Source organism: Centruroides vittatus, unplaced genomic scaffold (assembly GCF_030686945.1).
Source record: "Centruroides vittatus isolate TY-2023 unplaced genomic scaffold, ASM3068694v2 contig_596, whole genome shotgun sequence".
Classification (NCBI taxonomy): domain Eukaryota; kingdom Metazoa; phylum Arthropoda; class Arachnida; order Scorpiones; family Buthidae; genus Centruroides; species Centruroides vittatus.
The window spans coordinates 969,375-992,701 of record NW_027122360.1 but is presented as its reverse complement, the minus strand read 5'-3'; the positions used below and the strand labels follow the sequence as shown (position 1 = coordinate 992,701).

Sequence of the window (23,327 nt, the reverse complement as noted above, 5' to 3'; positions counted from 1 at the left end):
TCTCCTCAACTACCAAACATCTAGCCAGCTCTCATCTCCTCTCCCCTTCGAAGCAGACACCAAATATCTCCATCAAACTCTGTCTCCAGAGAAGTCTCAGTAACCAATCCACTATAAGAGGTATTATAGATTGATGTAAACTATCTCTCAGTCAAGTTAGACTTAAATAGCTAGATAGACAATATTTTGTACCCCTTTAGATGTATTATCAAATTATAGTATCTATTGTGCTTGTCTGTAAACATATTTCATTTTAGGTTATTAAGTGTTTGTTGTTTGTTAACCTGGTAACCTGTCTTTACTCAGAGAACAGCTGCCTATTGACTTACTCATGACTTCACCATTGGATCCTGCCTCTACCCCGAATTTAGATATCCATTTTCAGACATCTAGAAACACAAGCTGAGATGCGATATTTCTTAACTGGTGTCAGAAAAAAGAATCCAACTTAAGATCATCCAATCTTAGGTCAATCTGCTAATAAAAGCCATCCAATGACAATTGAATGGGCCTAACCGTCCCAACGTCAACAAAGGGGGTTAAAGTGATAAATTCGACTCCGCGACTTCTCACAATTTATAACACAAGTATTTCTCACTTTCCTGTGTCTTTCTGCTGCATTCATTACCGTTTGTCATATGTTATGCATCATTCACATATCAGTGTATAAAGACTTTGCTACATTCATGTATAAAAACATTAAATTATTTTGTCAATTTTTATTTTTTAGAATAACATTTTAAAATTTCTTTATGTATTACAAATAAATACTATTATTAAATTCTAATGGCTAGTTTACCAAAGCTTTGTAGCTTTATATATTCAACATATTCAATCAAAAAATTAAATATTTATATTTCTACATATTTATTTTTTCTTATAACACAAGTTTTGTTATGATGATAACATAACTGTTAAAAGAAGCAAATTTATGATTTCTATCGTTTCCAAAAAGTATAGTTAAAATTTCTTAACTGGTATTGTAATATGGAGAATCTAAATATTTAATGAACAACTTTGTTTTTATTATATTACATATTCCATTAAATATTGTCAGTCTGTTATAAGACACGATCATGCCATTTTACTTTCTTCCACTTAACAGTTCATTCAAAATAAATTAAAAGGTATAAATTATAGTTAGTTAACAACAATTAAAAAAATTCAGAAATATAGGACAGTTTATAAATTACATATTAATTAGCAATCAAATTACTGAAATACAATAGAACCATGGCAGATGTAGAAGAGCGGTATGTAGCTTGCAATCTTTATTTGACTCCTGTATATATTACACAGTATTACGTGTGTGTAAGTAGCATGTCTCGAGTTTACAAAAATAAATTGCACAACTATGTAGAAGCCACAATAGGGTCTAGAAGAGCTGCATTTGGCTCGTGAACTGCAGATTGTCGACCATAGCAATATAATTTGTTTATTGTAATCACTTTGAGGCTTGCCTAAACTGAAGATACTTACTGAGATAAGTGAATAAGACTATGAGTAGTAAAAATTCTAGTTTAATTAACTCTGACATTAAAAGTAAATATTAAAACAAAACTTTTATAATTTAAAGATTAATTAATTATAATTATTATTCATTAAGTATTGTATACCTGCTACCACCTTTCACAGCAACTAGCATATAACTGAAGAAATTTAAACTACTGTACTGCAAATAATAATTAGAGTAATTATACTTAATAGTCTAAATTATTGATCAAGACTGGTAATGTGCAATTGTTCTCATCCATATATTGAGGCTGATAATATGTAGAGAAAGCTTTAAAAATTTTCTTTACTAAAACACGATGACAACAATAACTGAACTCTGATTACAATAAGCAGATTGCATTGTATAACAAAATCAAGTGTTGAATAATAGATTTAATAAAGAACTTTGAGTAAAAGACAAATATTTTGAATATTTATAAAAGAACTGAACAACTGATTGGTTTGACTGGTCAAAGTATAAGAAAATTCACTCAGAAACTCAGTCAAGACTTCTACATTACAAAATCTTGCATACAAATTTCTCTTTTCAATGAATTTTTCTATGAGTTTTCAATATATATCTTTTTTTTTTTTAATATTCAATATGGTACATTTTCTATTTAATAAATTCTCTGTATTTTCCACAGGCAACTTCATTATTGAGTTTGCTATATATCCACATTAACTATTTCTTGTATAAGATGTTATTTATATCAATTTAATATCATCATAAATTATCAAAATATTAGAAATATATAATGAATAACACTTTAAAAAAGCAATATAGGATATGGTAAATATTAAGAAATTCAAAAAAAAAAAAAAAAAAAATTCAAATGACAATACAATTATAACAAGTAAATCAATATAATGATTTGTTAGTTGCATGACCTCATGGCTCTAAAGAAACTATGTCAATTGTGTGTATGAGGCAATACTGAACAGTTAAAAGTAAATCTGAATAAGCAAGGAATAATTGTTCATTCAAATTGTGAGGAAATAAGGAATAATTATTTACAATACACTCAAACCCGTTTTTGTGCAATTTTTTATTTGTGCAATTTGTTTTGTGCAATTTTTTTTTGCGCAGTATACCAATTTGATTGAAATCATATACTGCACAAAGAAAATCTCACAAAAACAGGTTTGAGTGTATCTACAACATCAAATTTATCCTAATATTAATCCTAATTTATAATATGTATGCATTTTTCTGTATCAAATATTAATCAAATTCAAGTTTCAAAGTTTATTGACTTCAGTTAACATTGGGAAAAACACAGAAAATAAACCGATTATTTGGTTTACCAAATAATAAGCTTTGACTCTTATGATCCTTAGCATTTGTGTTTCTCCTCTCAATCAAATTCATTAAAATGAATATTTTAGCACAATTAATAAATTATTTACATATATTTTTCATATAATTACATTATCTTATTAAAATAAATAGACTTACTTGTTTCTATTTCCATTTGAAAACAGAAAATAAGAATTACATTTATAAATAAATATTGTACAACTGATAATTAAAATAATAATAATTTTAACATTTTTAAAATTATTTAATATATATTCATTCATTAAGGACCAACAATAAGCGAAAACATTACTATAGTCTATTTATCGTAAGTTGGCACCTACTGTAAACAAACATTTTGTAAGTATCAATCAGCTGAAGATTTTCACTGGTCAATCACAATCGGAGTGGTTAGACACATGTTAATGATTTTATGAATAATAAAAACGAAAAACTATTTTCTGTGGACAAATGAGAGTCAATGTAGTTTCTAACTGATGGATATAGGTTTAAATCAATAAACAAAGGGGATGTGTCTTAGTTTGTTTACAGTAGTGCAGTAGTACAGTAGCCAACTTTCAATAAATAGACTATAGTGAAATAAATAGTTCAAATAATACATTATTTGAAAATAAAATACAAATATGATTTCCTGGAATGTCTTCCTACATAAAATTTCTTTACTATATAATATTCTAAATAAAAGATTAAAACATTTACAGATCGGAAATTTGCAATTGGATCTATAAGTTAATGGGAAGAGCTATTCACATCTATATCACACAAAACTATTTCATTGATAACATATGTTTCATAAAGCAATGAAAAAATAAAACAAGCTGAAAATTAGATTAACAAAGGATATCAGAATCAAAAAATAGAATTATGAAAATTTTACAGCTGCAGTACATTAAAATAAAGTTGGGCAGAATTCTGTAGAAGACAAAATCAACCACATTTAGAAAACAAAAAATTAACATGCACAAATTATGAAAAATAAAATAAATATCCACAAAGGATTTAATCTAGATCAACAATAGTATTAATTTTTTACACTCCTGTACTTTATGGTTATGTCCCTAGCCAGAAGAGAGAGAAGTCAAGGAGATTTAAGAGAATACAGATAAAAGCTAAAACAACAGTTAGAAAAGAATTAATAACAAAATAAATTAATATCAAATTAATATTAGAATTGAACATTAAAAGCATTATGAAAAATATAATGAATGATTTCAATAAAAAATACTATAATCCTTTTTAGAAGTAGCAGGTACTTTGTTTTCATATAAAAGATATATTTTATATAAAATACTAGAATAGAGACCTAGCATTGCTTGGATTAAAAAGCAAGTTAACTTTTAATATGATTCCCCATTGGTTAATTTTAACACAGAAGAACGGTCTAAATAGTTTTATATTTTTGTAAAAATTTCCAATTATCACAAAAAGCAACTGTCTGAATAAACAGAGTGACCTTACAATGATCACTTCATACATGCAAAACCTCAACAACTTCCAAACTTTCTTTGTAAGCTTCTATAAGAACAACATAGTGGCTTCATCAGATACACATTCTGTACGTTAAGAACAAATATTCCTCACCTGAGGCAAAATTCATCAAAGTGGGGATATATTCAGAATGACAATAGACATTTCTATTCTCAACTTGCATTTCATCAAAAAAAACTTATTAAGTAAAACTAGAATGAAATGAAACTCGAATCAACCTGTAGCATTGCTTGATTTTGATAATAAGAAACACATTAAAATAACTAACTTTTAATATAAATAATAATCAAAATCAATTAATATAAATAATATCTGTATAAGATGTGAAACAAAACCAAATCTGCAATAAAACAGCAATTTACACAACAACTAATTTGATGAAAACAGCTAAAAATAGTAGTGATACAGATAATGTCATATAAGACAGTTTAAATTAAATTAATTCATTAACATTTCTCTGAAATTATTTAATTTTTCTGCTTTTCGGATGAAGCACAATATCATAGAAACATCAACTCACAAATTTCAGTAAAATGAAATTTTTTTACTTTTATAATTAATATTAGTACCTTTTGTTATCTTGTTTATTATTTTCAATAAAGATTTATAAAATAATCTCGATTTTATTCATCTTTGTTGAAGATAAATATTTAATAGAGGACTTTCAAATTTTGTTTATTAAAATAATCATGCTTCATTGTTATTCATTCTTGAGAATTCTTAAAAACTCTCAAATTCTTAAGAACCAAAAAATATTGCAATAAAAAGAATCCTCATAACTTGAAAATCAATAATGTTTAAAAAATTTTTAAATTCTTTCTTCTCAACTGCACTGTTCCAATGATACTACTGTTACTAAAGTATAATGTTTATTCACGATATTAAAACAGAAATCACTGTCATGCAATTACTCCTGTCATATGAATGCACTGGATTTATTTATTCATATTAATAAATTGTGTTTTATAATTATTTAAATAATATATTATTACTTTAAATTACAAAAATGAGTATACCATATGATGATATAAATCAGCAGCATATTAAATTATTTGATATGTAAGGAATAAAAATTAAAAATAGTGTATAATGTTAATATGATGTGTGTTCTCCAGTGTTTTGATGTCAAATAGTTTAATTGTAAACTATGTATTTTATCACCTTAAACTGTTTCCTTATGATATGTTTAGATTAAAAACAAAAAAAAATTAATTTGGTCAAGATTTTTGATTGTTTTATCATGTTATTAGATTAAACAGATATAGAAACAAATTTTCTCACTGAAATAATATAGTTGACTTGACACACAGTTGAACTCTAAATTATTATTTAAATACAATATTAACAAGTTTTGACTATAAATTATAACATCAAACATATCTGATAAAAAATTGATCATGTTATTAACATATACCATATATTTTTTTTATAATAAATATATATTAATTGAAATAAGATAGCCGATGCATTTATTTAATTACAAATATTTAATAAAATAAAGAAATAAATTTACCTTATGTTTAGTAGATAAAGTAGCAATATTGCTAAGTACAACAGACTGAATCTCTCTAAAATAAAGTATTTCAAAAATTACATTTTATCTTTAAATTTCTGAGTAATTATAAACATCAGAAGGATAATTTTTACCTGTGGCTGTGAATAAGACGAATGAGAGCTTTGGCAATAATATTTACTTCGTTTTTTGGAGCCAAGTAGCAATATAACTGAGCTACTGCCATTACAACCTATTAAAATTTAAATTTTACTAATATATTTAAATATATTATCAACAACTTCTAAATTATAATTAAAAAAAAAACTAACTGCAGCATTACGACTCTGAAGTAAAGGTTTGCAATTTCGTAGTAGCAAACGATGATCAGGATCCATAATATATTTATTTTCTTTTGGTTCTTTATTTTCTGATTCGTCTGAATCATAAAATGGTTTATTTTCATCCTCTTCGTCACCATCCTAAATAATTTTTATTTTATATTATTAAAATGCTTAACTGTTCTGACTTCCTTTAAAATTCTAAAAAACATAGCAAATTAAAACTTTATTTCATAGTAAAATTAATCAATTCACTCAAAACTTTATCAAATAATTTTAATTACGGATACCTTTAAATATTTATTTGGATCTACAAACTGTGTGTGAGCATAACGGGTTAACACATTAATTATCACTACTTGGCCCCATTCTTCTACGTCTACAAGCATGTTACATAATTTCCTATAATTTTTGTGTATGAGATCAATTTTTTCAGGACAGACTTCTTCAAACGCCATAACGGCACTTCCGACAACCAACTGGAATAAAAATAAGAAAATAATGCCGTAAACAAAAACTAAATATTTCGCTTTATTACATTCTTTTCTCTAATCTAGAATTTAGTTTGTAAAATTTACAAAATTAAAAATATTCCAAGACAATTTAAATGCCTGAAAAATTTTTTTGACAATATTAGAAATCAAATCATTAAAGTACTGAATTATCTTGTATTTTATTTTGGCTAATTAATGATTAAGGATATTAAATAATTGGGACTAAAGATAGGCAGTTAAGCTTGCCATCTTATACTAAATTTAATAATTACATTAATCTAGAGTCAAAGTTAATAATTTAGAGCAGGGCTTCTTAAAGTGTGGTTTGTGACCCCAAAGGGGTTTGTGTAGTCATGTGTGTCAAATCAAAACTTCTGTCAACTGTGATAAACATTGAAGATGCCCCGCATTCCACAATATCAAATATTCGGCCAAAATTTAATTTATTTATGTAAAAATAAACAAACACATTCATCTCATTAATACGCAAATTTGTTTTTGTTTTTAATAAATGGTAAAATAATATGCATTTCAAAGAATTGTTTTAGAATAAACTGTTTTATAATTTATTACTAATAAATGGTTTTGTATACATATTTTATATGCCTATGGGGATTGCATAAAACTTTCTTGGGTGAAACAGGTTCACAAATGGAAAAAGTTTAAGCAACTCTGATTTAGAATAATCTGGAAGAAAAGCTTGACCTGGAGTTCTAGATAACTCTATAATTATTAAATTTAATTCTATTGAATAGATTAATGTAATTATTAAATTTAATACAAGATGGTAGCTTAACTGCCTACCTTCAGTCCACATGATTTGATATTTATTTACAAAAATTCTGCAATCTTTCAAAAGTTGGATGTAAATATAACAACAATATTTGTTAGTCATTAAAGTTTGTTTGCTGGATTTTTTTGGCTTTTTAGAAGTGTTTACTTGCTATTTATTTATTAGACAAAATATGGTCCAAGATAATGCAGTATTCTAATGATTTGATTTATAGTATGTTCTTACTTGGTTATATATATGCAAATGTTAGAATATTTCCAATACTGTATATCTCGGCAGATAAGACAAGCGAAATTTTTGTCAAAGTTTTACAGTTTCGGCATATATCTGTCCTATAAGACGACTTCCAAACTATCAACAGCTTATGAATTTAGTTTAGATCAGCGATCATCATCTGGATAATAACACTGTATAGCATATACAGAATTATGTCCTATTTGTAATTTTTTGAAAAAATATCAAATTTCAGTTTCTTACATCTGCAGCACTGCCTGCGATTGTTGCAAACAATCACACTGATTTGGGCAATTGGGTAATGACCTTGACTATTCACAAAAACATTGTATAGGCTATTCTGTTTTGTGGACTAACCCTACTCTCTATTAGTAAATATATATGATTTGTCCATTTTACTAGAATGGTTTTAATTTATATAAATTTCAATCTATTTTTTTTTTTTTTTTTGGTATCTGTCCTATAAGACGACCCCAGATTTTCGGGGCCTTTTTTTATGATTCAAATATTGTCTTATCTGCCAAGATATACAGTATTTAGTTTGTAAATAATGAACTTAAAATGCATATAATGTGAAATATGTTTATGAATCTGCTGAAAATAAAGTATAAAGAGATTTGATAACATATGTATCTTGGATCTTGATGAAGCAGATAGTAATTAAAATGATTACTTATATACAGTACATCATGTATATTAAACTTTAATGAATAAATATAGCTTACAAATATACACATCAAACGAAACCCGATAAGTGCCAAATTTATTTCTAATCTATAATCATATATCCAAAATTTAGCTTGATCATTTATGGCAGTTGTAGGTGTATTTAAATATAGTTTATTTTTCATAGGAAAAGATAATCTCTTACTAAAAATACTTTAGAACTATATAAAAACAGGTCAGGAATTATTAAAATTAAAATGTTTGTAAGTGTAATTAATCATATTTAGGAACACTGAAAGCCAGTTCTCACTTAAGTGGATTTATACTGGAAAATATATCTCTGACACATTGAAGTAGTTTTGATGATAAGCAGCAGCAGGAAGAATGTGGTAGTAAAATCCATAAATACGCATTTGACAAAAAATAATCACCGTATAGAAAATACAAATTTAATATGATCATATACAAATGTTTATCATGTGATATTTATAGAACTACTGAAATGAATTTCATTTCCAGATTCATCTAAGCCAATAATTTCCAAAGTGGATGCAACCACTTCCTTGAGGGTGGTAGGAGACTCAAGGGGACACTGGAAGGCTAGGAGTGGTAGTGGTGATGGTGGATGACAAGGAAAACAACGATTTGTTTTGAAATAAAAATATATATGTACAATAAATACATGTACTAAAAGGGGCAGTAGTCCAAAAAGTTTGGAAAGCAGTGATCAAAGCTATAAAATGAACTGTTTGTATGTTTCATTACTGAAAAATTAGTAAATATTTTTTCAACCCTTGTATGTAAGAAAACCAAAACATAGATAGATGACCAAAGAGAAGTGTTTTTGCTCTGGCTATATCAAGAGCTTACAAAGAATACTAATTTAAAAAATTTTGGAAACTTAAGAATCTGCTTTATGTAAGTTAGTGAGTTCCGGTTCAGTAACTTACATCAAGTACCAGTTTCTTGAGTTTTTTTGAGCAACTGAACCTATTGTCACAGGTTGCCCAAAAGTATTTGAGAAACTGATACTTAAAGTTAGTAAATGCCAATAAAATAGATTTTAAGTTTGTTAATTTAAGAAATTAAAGTTTCGTTCATTATTTATGAAAAATTTTATTTTGACAAAATTAAAAAGAAAAATTCTATTCCTATTCTTTAAAGAACACTAGTATATAATTTAAAACATAAATCAACTTTTACCATCTTAAAAAATTGTGTTATTTTATGTTAATTATAAAATATTGTTTTATACAATTGATATATTTAAGTTAATTCAATTAACAACTTCTACATGCACACTGGGGTGTGTATAACAAAAATTCCACTTACTTAAACCTTTAACCAGTGCATAAAAATCTTTTTAAAGAAAACGTTTGTTCTTTAAAAAGTTTTTATGCACCGGTTAAAGATTTAAGTAAGTGGAATTTTTGTAATTCAATTAATGTTTCATACCCTTCTTTACAGTTTAATTTAAATTTAATTATGATTAATTAATTTCCTGAAGACAAAGTCCTTCCCAAAACGAGGGACCGCCATTTTTATTGTGTTCCATACATTACATTTTTGGCGACTGACCTTTCCTTTTAGGCTACTGGCTGCCAAACAGTCCTTTAAAAACACAAACATATATCTAATTAAAAATATAAACATTTTCAAAAAGACAGGAACTGGTAAAATACGGACGTCTTCTATTCTCCATCATACCTTCTTGGGGTTGTTTCGGCTTTTATCTACAACGAAATAGGCGCTGGTAAAATGTAGATGAGGAAAGCTGCCCCTGGTGACGATACTTTAAAATTATATTTGTAAATCTTCGTCCGATGGCGATAATTCATAATTATCGCCATCGGACGAAGATTTATAAATTAAATTTAATTGTCAGAATTTCCAATTGTTTTCCCTTTTTGTCTCTGAACAACTATTTTTAAAGTAACTATTCAACAAATATTTTATGTTCTGATAATAAATAATTTTGAATATAAACTGATTCAAGTAAACAGACTGTTTTAAGTTCTTTGTAAAGTTTGTTTCTTTCATTATTGGAGTTTAATTGATTAATTTTACAATAAAAACTTTAGATTTCATTTTCTCAACATTGCTGGATGCCAAGGTGGTATCAGCTTATCACTCTGGAAAAGTAATATCAAATCATATGTAAGCAACTCCCCAGGAATTTTTCATTAGTGATTTGTCCTCAATATGTTGAGCTTCATACCCCACCAACCAACTACCCTATGTGGTCCTGGCCAAATTTACAATGACTATGGAAAAAAGGCTCTCTTAGTATCCACAGGGCAGTGTGTTAAAAATGATTAAAATAAATAAATAACTAAGTAACATTACACTGGCTTAATATAATAATAACAACAGCAGTTTTATATTTATTTCTATTAAATTATTTAGATAAAAGTATTGAATAATTTATAGAAAATTAAGTTTTCTGATAATTAGAGTTAGTAGATGTTACAGTCTTAAGTGTATAGTTTTTCAGTAATATGGTATTTAATATGAAACATTGCAACTTTCACTTTTCTTCAATGTTGTGAATATTGAACTAAATACTGCAGTGTATTCTTGCCAATTTAAACTAATTATTGTACAGTACAGGGTAGTTTAGATTTGTGAAATATTCAAATTAGCAAGTTATACATAAAAGAAAAGAAAGACAAAAACAATTGTAGACAATTCATAAAGACAACCTTAATTTTCATTAATCCATCATACATTTAATAAACTAACAAATGTTTATGACCTAATTTACAGGCCAACACCAGGTCTAAACTGTAACATAAAGATTGTATGTTCTATTTTAGAATGTACAGGCATTCCATAGCATACTATGATATGCTTCTTGTCTAGTCTTCTTAATGACTTGTGAGCACTAAGATTGGCCTTTCTTTACCGCTATTATTAGCGGTAACGAAAAGCCAATCTTAGTGCTTACAAATCATTCGATAATATATTTTAGAACATATAATCTTTATGTTACCATTTAGACTGATGATGGCTTATAAATTAGACCAAAAACATTTGTCAGTTCATTAAATTTATGTTGGATTAATAAGAATTAAGATTTTTATGAATTCATCTAATTCCAGTTTTTTGAGACGTTTCTTACAATTATAGACAAATACATACATATTTAAAACTTTCTACTGTATTTTATACACATGCTAATGTTAAAATACATAGTACATGTTTTACAAATTTGTCATATTTTTTAAAAATAATCTGTTATTTCTTTCAGGTTTTGACTGGAATACTTAACTGTAAATTGTAGAAAGTTGGGATTAACAGGAGTAGGGACATATGAGAGCACATTGCATGTTAGATGTTTAAAATACCTGTTTTAATATAACAACAACAAATGCAAAAAAAATGTGATCGAGTAAAGAAACACATGATAACTCAAGAAAATTAGGTGATAATACTTCATTTCTCTCAAATTATTTTATTCAGGTTGCTGAAAAATTGAAAAAGCTCCTTTTTTATGAAAGGTTATGTTTAAAGAAATAAATGAAAAAGATCAATTCAAAATGATCATGATTCCTGAATGAAATCATTTGGGAAAATCAATTTTTCTTGATTGAAATTTACTAAATGAATGCTGATATTTGCATGTTAAAATAAACTGAATGATGCAATTGTTGTTGTTAATCTATGTTATAGTGTTACTTCAACAAAATTTGTAAATTTTAAAGTAATATTCAATTACAGTAGACACCCCTATAACACGGGTTCGTATAACACGGATTCATATAACACGGCAAAAAAATTGCGATTGTGTTCGTATAACATGCTAAAAACCACTCGTATAACACAGTAAAACATCATCACCGACTCGTGTCATGACAGGATTGGTCAAATCTGGACCAATAGCTGATATTGTACAAACCGTTGAGTTTAAACGAGCACTTGACCTACTAAAAACGTTTATTATTTTCAACGACCATAAAAATTATATTTTTATTAATGATATCTCCAAAGTTCAGCAAATTTTTCGCAGAAAAATAACTTATCGGGAAACACGTGCCCGCCGTTCGATGAGCCGCTCCGCAATGAAAACAAGCTTAAGCAATGGTGTCGTCAAATAGCACACACTCAGTAAGTAATTCTACAATTTTTTGTTTATAGCATAGTTTATATGGATTATTCCCAAAAAATTACATGTGGTTTGGAAATGTTGAGTCAAATTAGTCTAGAATCAGTTAATTTTATGGAAGAAAACCTTTCAAACAGCCGTAGCCCCTAAACTGCACAAGTGCCGGGCTGTAATTGGCTTATGTATTTAAGTGACTCGTACAACACGGATTCATATAACACGGAACGTATCTACTGTGTTATAGAGGGGTTTACTGTATGTAGAAATCTCATTATCCATTTCATTCAGCAATATCTTTGATCAAAGCATAATAGGATAACTGATAAATGTATTCAAAACATCACTTTGTTAAATTAAAAACATTATCACTCAATTATAAAATATTAAAAACTTCAATCAAATAATCATATTAAAATCATTAAAAATTCAATTAAATGTATTTATTTAAAACTGAATAATCTAAGATATATTATATTTTAATTACTTACAGTTGTCTTATCAGATAACAATTTTTCAATTACTTCTATTAGTTGATCTCTTTGTTCAGGATCCAAGCTAAAAATTGTCAAAAAAAAGTAAAATGTTTTTATTTTTATAACATTTAACCAAACATATCTGGTGATTTTGTTTAACTTTTTTCAAATATACCTGTATAGTTTTGGAATAGCGTGAGCTGCAGTCTTACGTACATAAGGAGACATATCATTTACTGCATCTTTTATTGCAAGCATCATTATTGGTACAATAACAGGAACTCTAATGCTGGATAATACTCTTAGTGCACTTGCTCTTATCAATTGATTGGGGTCCTGTAAATTATTGGGAAATAATTTAACAAAAACCTGTAAACAAATAATAACTTCTTCCATTTGTAACAAAATAAACATCAACCCAATTCAACTGGTAATGCCAAACAAACTGCCAGATTATAAATTGGCTTTAATTTAACAAAGCTAATTTAATAATTAGATATAAAGCAATTTAGATATAGATAGGTGGTTAGGCTGTCATCTAATTATAAATTTAATAATTAGATACAAATTTAATTTTTAACGTAACTGGAATATTTTGGGAGAAAAGAGTTGTCAAAAATAGACAACTTCTGCTTAACATGCAGATACTTTGTCAGTTACAGTACTCAGATCCCTTCCAACCTTTCCTTCCAGAGCTAATAGTCAATTAATAGCTCTGGAATTCTACTACTAATAGGTATTATCTTATTACTAATGAATGCAAGTTCTCTGAATAAAGCAGCTCTATTTTTAGTTTGAATATTTAGAAGTCAGTGTAGAATAATTTGACAAATATCAATTCTAATACTAAATATTGCTCTTAAAATGTGAAATAAATTTTACTTTTTAAATAAAATATGAAAAAAAAATAACTGAAAAATTATAAGATTACTAACCTTTAATGCTCTTTGGAATGTGCTAATTGACAAAAGAGCAAGATCTTGCTGCTCTTCAGCATAGCGAACTAAATACACATAAACCAATTTTTTAACCTGTATAAGTACAAAATAAAATTTATAATTTTAATTATGAAATAACTTAAATTAATACCTTAAAACTTCAATTTAATAAACTTTTACCTCAATATTCTTAGAAACAACATTTTTCACTACGGCAGGAAATAATTCAGAAGCATCTTTACCTTTGGCAATCATCTGAAATATATGAAATATTTCATTCTTTGTTCACAATTTATTTACCATGAATTAAAGTCATAAATAAAAACAAATTGAATTAAAAAAAGTTAATTTCATCTTTTCAAGGTGTCAACAATCAAGAAGAAATTACAGAAACATAAAATATGTGGTATGACGTCATATTACAAAAACAGGCAAGAGCCCCAAAACAAAGGTTGATTCTGCCATAGTCCTCTTCAGACTTCATTATTTGATCTCAAAGGTGTGAAAAAGGATAAAACACAAAGACACTTTTACTTCATTTTAGTGTTTCTTCTACATTTGCAAAAGTTAATTGCAATTATCATCCTACAGTTTCATTCTTAGTACCATCAAATTATATAATTTTCAAATTTAAAATGATGCAACATAAAAACACTAAAGTTGCATTTTAATTTCAATATTTGTATGTCCATTTAAATTCAAGAATGATTTTGCCAACTGCTGCATTTTATGCAAATGTAATTGAATCATAAATTCTTAAAAACAATTTCATTGAATAAAAATTCTCAAATTAATACTTAACTTAAAACGCAATTTTGATGGTGGTGATAAACTAAAATTATAACAATCTCTACTCTAAAAACTAGTTATACTTAATAAAAAACTCACTCAGATACCAATACCAACTTAACACTTCAAAAGGTTTGTTATATATGAATGTTTTCATTCATTTAAAATGGACCTCCTCTGTTTTAAATTAATGGTAAATTAGAAGGAATGCAAACTGCAGAACAGAACCAATTTAAAAAACAGAACAAAATTCAAACAACAAAAAGCATCCAGAAAGTAAAGACTCACATGCGTGTAGTAATACAATCCAAAACTTGGTGTAAAAATGTAAAATTACAATTTCTTTTGACAAAGCAAGGTGTAATTATTATATACAGATCAAAAGTAAGTACTACAGGAGCTCAAACCATGCCAGCCACACTATTGAGAGGGAATCGAGTTTGTAAAGTTAACTGTCTTCTAGTTCCCAATTGCTTTATATACTCAAAACCCTCTCCGTAGTATAATGCAGTGCACCTGGAGTTTGATCACACATGATTGATACATCAGATGATGTATCCCTCAGCCGTGAAGTATTTATGGGATTTGGAAATATAGAAGGCAATTGAGAACCAGAAGGCAGTTAACTTTAAAGACTGATTTCCTCTCAATAGCATGGCAGGCATGGTTTGACTTCCTGTAGTACTCACTTTCAATCTATTTATTGTTGTTATAATACTTACCCCTCGCCTTTGTCAAAAGATATTGTATCTTTACATTTTTATCACACAGTTTGGGATTGTACAATAGTACATGTGCAACCTTCCACTGCATGGAAGCTTTTTGTTTTCTGAATTTGTTCTATTTTTCATATTTTTAGTTCCATTCTGCATTTTATATTCCTTGTAACTTACCTGAAAATGGCACTTTAAATGGACAAAAACATTTGTATTAGTAAACTTGTTGAAGTTAGCTAGTATTGGTATCTTAATGAATTTTTACCAAAATTATATTCGTCATTAGAAAGAACATAATTTTTATTTGATCTTAACTTCAAACAAAACTTATACATCATCTACAATAATCCTTTATTCAATACAAATACACTTTAGTTAAAAAACTGTAATTCAAAAATATATATCCTCAAAAATTCAACATGTTAATAGTAGTAAGAAAAACACTAAATTATATTAAACTACATCCATTTAATTTCTACACTCTCAGACATTCATACATTAGTTTATCCTGGAGCAGTCACAGTAGTGACACATCATGGTCTGAAAATACAATCACAAAAACACACAAAACACAATTCTATCGCAAGCCTGTCTCGCAGAGAAGAATAGAAACACAAATAAATGACATTACACAGCAATTAGGCAGACACAATACCCAACATTACACCCAAATTAAAGAAACAGCTCAAAAACATTTTCAAGAAAATCAAAACACACAAAACACGAACATCATAACACACATTACAGAATACATTGATACACTAAAACAAAAACTTGCAGCCAAAGCACATAGACTCAAATGATAGAAAAACATGCACAATGTTGCCATTGAGAACATATCACACAGGAAACACTTTCAGAGGAAAAAGGTTGGTTTATTGGTGTGAACAGATATGCATTTCGGACTTACTCCCGTGCAGTCATCAATGACATCTGGCAGCCATTCTTAACTAAGTAGCAAAGCCCATTAAGATGTTCTACTGCCCTCCCTCTATCATACCCCACTGTGCAAGCCACACCAAACTTTCAGTGTATGATACAGGGAATACTCACTTCTTCTTAACCTCTCATATCTTCTCTACATTCTCTGTACAGTACATCTCATCAGAATTATTTCACACCCTACAGGTATTCCGTTATTAATTTTATAAAAATTCTGCCTCTTAATATATACTTAATTTTAGATTTAAGTTTACCCCTTTTTATATTAGCACATGTTATACTGTCCTAATGTGTATAAGTGTGGAGACGAAAAGATTTTTTAGCTCCATTTTTCCCCTCCTATTTTCAACTACGTATATATCTTCTTACGAGTCATGTTGGTTTAACTATCACTATCTCAAGTAATTTAAGTTTTATTGTATAAACCATTGTACAAGTATCCTAATTTTTTCAATGCATTCTGTAAATTTGTAAACCTGTAATCAATTTGCTGATAAATATGTAATAATAGAACTGAAGAGGGGCATTAAGCCTGAAATGCATATCCGTTCACACCAATAAACCAACCTTTTTTCTCTGAAAGTGTTTCCTGTGTGATATGTTCTCAACGGCAACATTGTGCTAAGAAAATACATATAATAGATAACAACAAGCAACCAAGATGATATAAAACATGTTCACTATGAAAACAACAAAATAAATTATTTACAAACAATGAAAAACTCTTTTACAGACAAATTGGTAACAAAGCAAACACAGTGGCACACCAACAAAACAACAACTTACAACATATTGGTCTTCTCTTTGGTCCAGTGCTGTTACACACAATGCTGATGTAGGCTGGATCAAGGAGAACAAAAACTTGCACAACATACCAACTATGCCTTGTGCTGAAATAAACATACATGACATCCACTACACTGAGAACAGAATGCACAACTGGAAGACACCTGGTGTAGTCAACATTCACAATTTCTGGTAAAAAAAAGTTTACATCACTGCACCAGGAACTAGCTAAACACCTAACACACATCATCATCAATCCACAAGACACATCAAAATTACTTACTCAGAGCATCACCTACTGTACATGAAATCTAAAAACAACAATACCACAGACTCCACACAATACAGACCAATTACATGTCTTCTGACACTACAAATTATTGCAAACCAAATATACAAACATGTTGAAGAACACAACATTCTTACAGAACAACAAAAAGGTTGCCATAGAAATCACAGGGGATGCAAAGAACAGTTACTCATAGATTCAGTCATTCTACAGCAAGCACACAAACAACACAGAAACATACACATAGCATATATAGACTACAGAAAAGTATTTGACAGTGTTCCACACAGTTGGCTGCTACATATTCTACACGTGTACAAAATACATCCTTCACTCATTGCATTTTTCCAAAACACTATGCAGCACTGGAGAACAACACTACATCTCAGGGTTAGTAACACTTCCATACAAACAAACTGAATATTTATTAGGCGAGAAATTTTTCAAGGAGATTCCTTGAGTCCTCTATGGTTCTGCTTAGCCCTGAACCCATTATCAAACATGTTAAACGACATGCAATATGGTTACAATATCAGACATGAAAAAACAACACAGTTTACACTGTCACATCTCATGTACATGGATGACATAAAACTATGCATCCACACAAAAACAACTTCATCAACTCCTACAAATCACACATTCATACACCAAGGACATACAAATGGAGTTTGGCCTAGACAAATGCAAAACACTTCACATAGAAAAAGGAATCCTGAAGAAAGAAGATTTTGCACTGGAAATGGAGATGTTATTGAATCGATGGAAGAGGATGAGTTCTACAAGTATTTAGGATTCCAACAGACCAAACTAACAGAACATACACAAATAAAGCAGAGATTAATTAAAAAATGCCAAAGTAGGTTAAACACTATTCTCAGAACACAGCTAAATGCAAAATACAGTTAAAGCAATAAACACATATGTCATCCCAGTACTCACTTATTCTTTTGGAGTTATACACTGGACTAAAACAGATCTTGAGCAACTCCAAAGAAAAACACTTACTAAGCATAAACAACATTATCCTAAATCTGCCATAGAAAGATTAACCTTTCCACGAAAAGATAGCAGACGTGGCCTGATCAACATAGTTAACCTTCACTACAAACAAATACAGACACTGAGTTTTTTTCTACGATAAACAGGAAACATCACAGTTACATAAAGCAGTAACTCTAGCAGACTTGAATAACACACCACTAAATTTACACTCAACATATGGACACGACACAACATATAAAAAGCACAGACACCGTTAAGCAATCGTGGGCTCAAAACGCACTCCATGGCAGGCATCCTTACAACCTTGCTCAGGATTTTGTTGAAAAAAAGTGCATAAAACAGCTGGTTAGCTCAAGGATGCCTCTTTGGGGAGACGTTAGGATCCATGATTGCCATACAGGATCAGGTCATAAATACTAAGAACTACAGAAAACACATACTCAAAGATAAACACTCACAAATGACACATACATTAGAAATACATACATCACACTACAGAAGGTCACTATATTGAATACATGTCATATTGTTAGAAAATTCCTGAATACAGACACGCACACTGACACACTTCTTTAATTTTTGTCTCGTGTTGGTTACTATGCCTTGACTCTGGTTCGGCATAGTACACAGCTGGTGTCAAACGAGTATAACTCACTAAACCCAAAATAATAACAATAATGATAAACATTTTTGAAAAAGTTGAAGTACTAACAATAACCCATAGATATCTTCATGTAAGTATAAAAAGAGACAATTAATTAAAACATCCAATTTTAAAAAAAATATAAATAAACTCCTTACATTTTGGCTACATACACACTTGACAAATTGTCTAACCACATTTTTGTCATTATAATGTATTCATTAAGTTCAAATTTAGGTGAGTGCACAAGTAATGACACAACAAAACTATTAAACAGTTGCAAAAGACTACAACAATGCATATTGTTGTGTTAGGACTAGAACTGGTCTAGAGCAATCAGAGAAGCTGTCTACCAGTGACAATTGTCACTGCTCACCAGATTGTGAAAGAGAACCTTTCCCTCAGACCTGGTCATTTCCAGTGATTAATTCTTAATTCCTTAACATTAATCAAAGTATCTCAAAAGACTTTGAAATGTAAGATTATTTATTTTGGTTTGTTTTAAATAAAGGAGCTGGAAATATGCTGCATAATGACCTAATTTAATTTTAAAGAATAAGTTTTATATTCCATTTCCATGTGTTAAGAAAAGAAGTCTCTTTCAAAGAATATAAATTAATACATCATTTATTACTTTAATAATACAAAATATATATAACATAAATCTAAACATTTTCTAACTCACAAATATCATAAAGGATTCTGAAGTAAACTTTCTAAAAATTATTCCAAAATATTTGGATAATTTTTAGCCTAGAACAGGGATGGCGAACCTTTTTGAGTCTGCGTGCCATATTGTAAGCATACTTAGCTTTAAGATGTTAATGCGTGCCAAAATCTTAGACTTCGAATAATGATATTTTAAGAAATTAAACAAATATGCTTTAATTCGAATAAATGTAAAAGATCTGATTGAAAAAAGGATGATCAGGTGATAAACAGAAAGGATAATTGAAAAAGACAAAAATCATATGATATGTCATGTGCCAGATGATTTCTCTTACGTGCCACTTTGGGCATGCATAGAATATTTAGTTTAGAACTTGAGAATAGACATATGAGTTTTAATACATTTGGGAGTACAGTGAAACCTTCATTAATGGACAATTTTACAATCCCCAGACCCTTCAAATAAGACATCCATCATATTTACCTCTAAATTGCAGACAAATTTCTCAGTCCACTATTTAGAGGTTAAACTGTATTTATTTTCAATTTACATTCATAAATATAAACAAATGTAACTCTAACAAATTTAACTAATGAAAAAGTTATATTTAATACTTACACCAATAATTCTTTTCATTGCTTCTAATTTTAACCCATCTTTATTGCTATCTAACATATTTTTCAGATCTTCATGCCTGAAAAATAATTTATATCTATTTTAAAAACACTTTTAACAATAATTATTATAAAACGTTAAAGAGAGTAATAGCATTTATTATTATTTTAAATTATTCTGTTCTGGAAGACTGAACTGTTCTCCCATGCTCATCATGGCCACAATGGAAGTAACCAATTAATGAAGGATGAGACCTTACACCCAACAAGACTTGAATCTGAAGACCTGCTGCTTCTATTGTCTTGCTTTTATCGAGCCATTAACATAATATTTACACACACAGTCGAACTTCAATGTAGCATCTCCCAAATGTAAATATAAAATAGAAAACCTTTTGTATCTCTAAATTATTAAATATTTGATTTTGCATTACAAACAATGTTATCATCATCAAAATCATGACATTAAATTGTTAAATTTAAATATGTGGTGTAATTATTACATATAAATTTTGTTGTTTGAAATTTTTCATTTTAGTACAATGCTTCATTTAATGTCAATTTAAGAAGTGAACAAATATTAACACTAAACCAAAATCTGATTGTATATCATTTTTGTATAATAGCATATAATCAATACTAGTAGACCTGGACACCCCCTGGTATAAATAATAAATTCATATCAATAATAAAATCTAGGGTTTCTCATTTCCCGATGTTTTGCTTGTCTTGGGATTCCGGGATAAAAGTCAACTGTTTCCCGGGATAGAATTAATTATTTTTAAGATATACAAAATATCTTGAAATCAAATGATATAATTATTTTTCATTTTTTAAAGTAATTTAATACGTTCTGCAACCTCCAAAATCATATTAATAATGCTGTGTAATGTATAAGATATATATTAAAAATTACCTTTGAATTGTGTAGAAATTTTCACAAACAGAAAAAATTCATTAAAGTTTGCTGGAAACTGCATTCAAGAACAACAAAAATGCCTTTGAATTGAGTTGAAAATTTAAAGAATAAAATGAACTTAGATCAAACTTCTAAGTTAGAATGTAATTTTCAATATTTAAATAAAACATAATACAAAATATTATTGTAAATTTTTATAATAAAATTTTAAAAAGCAAAGATGGTCAATATTCCAATCACTCAATCTGATTCTTATTTTAGTAATGAAAAGTCCACTTCAATTGATGCGAGTGGAATCAGTGTTTAATGCATTTAAGAGAAGACAGATGTTATGTGTTTTTTCACCTGTAGCTTGGAAGATTTCTAGTTCATTTTCAAGATTGTAGTACTTCTTTTGCTTTCTAGTATTCTTGATTTGTCTACCTTGGCTGCAGCTGCTTTAATAGTGGCATCAAGCTTATATCTTGATAATTCAGGATATAAGCTTGATAATCAGGTTTACGATGAAAAAGCCCTTAATAATCAGGTTTGTGATGAAAAACTTCATACTTGCATACTTCATACTCGTTTGTATCCTTGCCTAATTTACACAACCTGGTGTTACACAGTTATTGAAGCTACTGGGCATGGTTAAAAATTAAGACAGCACAAACACAATTATTTCAGATACTACAGGCTCTGACAAGTAAAGAATTTTCAGTCCTGTCACAAATAGGCTACATATTGATTATTGACAATCTGTGACATGCCATAACAAGGAAAATATTAAAAAAAACTAATAAGTAGGTTTAAAATGAATAAATACAAATGTATTCTGACAACTTATGAGTTAATTATACTTTCTATTTGCAAAATTTTCTCAACACAAAATAAGAGAAAAGTGAACTTTTAAGAAATTTGAGGATTTCCTGGGATATTTTCCGGGTTAAAAAAACAACCGGGATCTCCGTTTGAGAAACCCTAATGAAATCCTATTACAAATAAAAATATATATAAATACTATAATAATACTCGATATATATAGATACTTGCAACATAGAAGCTGATAGTTTTTTTTGTTTTGTTTATCGAGAACTGTCTTAACCTCACCTAATTTTGGTTTCTTAATATTTCATTATGTTATTTTATATATATATTATATATTTGTTATAATAAATAATAATATAATAATATTACAAATAAAAATAATAATTATATTTACCAACCTTTAATATGCAGTCTATTTTATTAACACAATCTAACGTTTTCGGTCAATTAATTGACCTTCATCAGGATCGAACTGTTTTTCGATCCTGATAAACAAAACCAATTATAGAACATTTTTAACTTTAAAAGTTTTCTCAATGCCCATTGTGCAAGTACAAAAATAGATAAATAGAATGTACTGTACATACAAATAACGTACAAATATATGCATACATACATTACCTGTACACACAATAAAAGTAAAAATAACAAATAAAAATAAAAAAAATTAATAATAATTAGATAAATAAATAAGTGATGATATAACAGGCACCGACTAATGCCTATTTTTTATCTGTCTGTGCTTTCTTCTTTTGCTGATATGTTCATAATGCATCCGCTCTCCATGCTGCAAAGACTTTATATTATTCTCTGAAGTTTATAGCCTGTCCTGCTAGATTGCTCTTGTGAATAGCAAGGCAATATGCAGAAGCTCTCAGGCTTCTGCATATTTAATATGTCACCTGTCCTGAACCTATAAACTTCAGAGAATTATATAAAGTAGATCATACTACTACATTATCCATGCAATAAATAAACCTAATCTGACTGGCAAAAACCAAATAGTTTCATCATGACATCATTAACATCAGTGTGCTACATTATGTTCCCATGTCATAAATTTTCATTTTCTTTTCATTTGTTTCAGCTTTTGTTTTAATATATAAAGTCAAATATAAATTTTGCACCACCATTTGTTTGCTTCCAAAATTGGCAATAAACAGATAGTATTAAATTGAAGTATCTCAAACTATAAGAATTTATATAATTCTTATAGTATTGTGGCCTACACACAAGTTTGAGAGTTTAAACTGTGTACTGTACAGTACATTCATAGTAAATACAGGTACTCCTCACTTTACGACCTAT

At 28.5% G+C, this 23,327-nt stretch overlaps 1 protein-coding gene across 1 annotated transcript in view; it reads right to left on the bottom strand.

Moving 5' to 3' along the window:
* rb (adaptor related protein complex 3 subunit ruby) overlaps nt 1–23,327 on the bottom strand; it is a 64,131-nt gene that overhangs the window by 25,715 nt on the left and 15,089 nt on the right. Inside the window, exons 2-10 of the mRNA XM_067275171.1 lie at nt 20,298–20,373; nt 14,020–14,094; nt 13,837–13,932; nt 13,077–13,237; nt 12,917–12,983; nt 6,427–6,615; nt 6,128–6,277; nt 5,951–6,048; nt 5,817–5,871 (exon numbers count right to left, since the gene is read on the bottom strand). Of these exons, the coding sequence (XP_067131272.1) occupies nt 5,817–5,871; nt 5,951–6,048; nt 6,128–6,277; nt 6,427–6,615; nt 12,917–12,983; nt 13,077–13,237; nt 13,837–13,932; nt 14,020–14,094; nt 20,298–20,373 (967 nt within the window). The remainder of the gene's footprint in view (nt 1–5,816; nt 5,872–5,950; nt 6,049–6,127; nt 6,278–6,426; nt 6,616–12,916; nt 12,984–13,076; nt 13,238–13,836; nt 13,933–14,019; nt 14,095–20,297; nt 20,374–23,327) is intronic.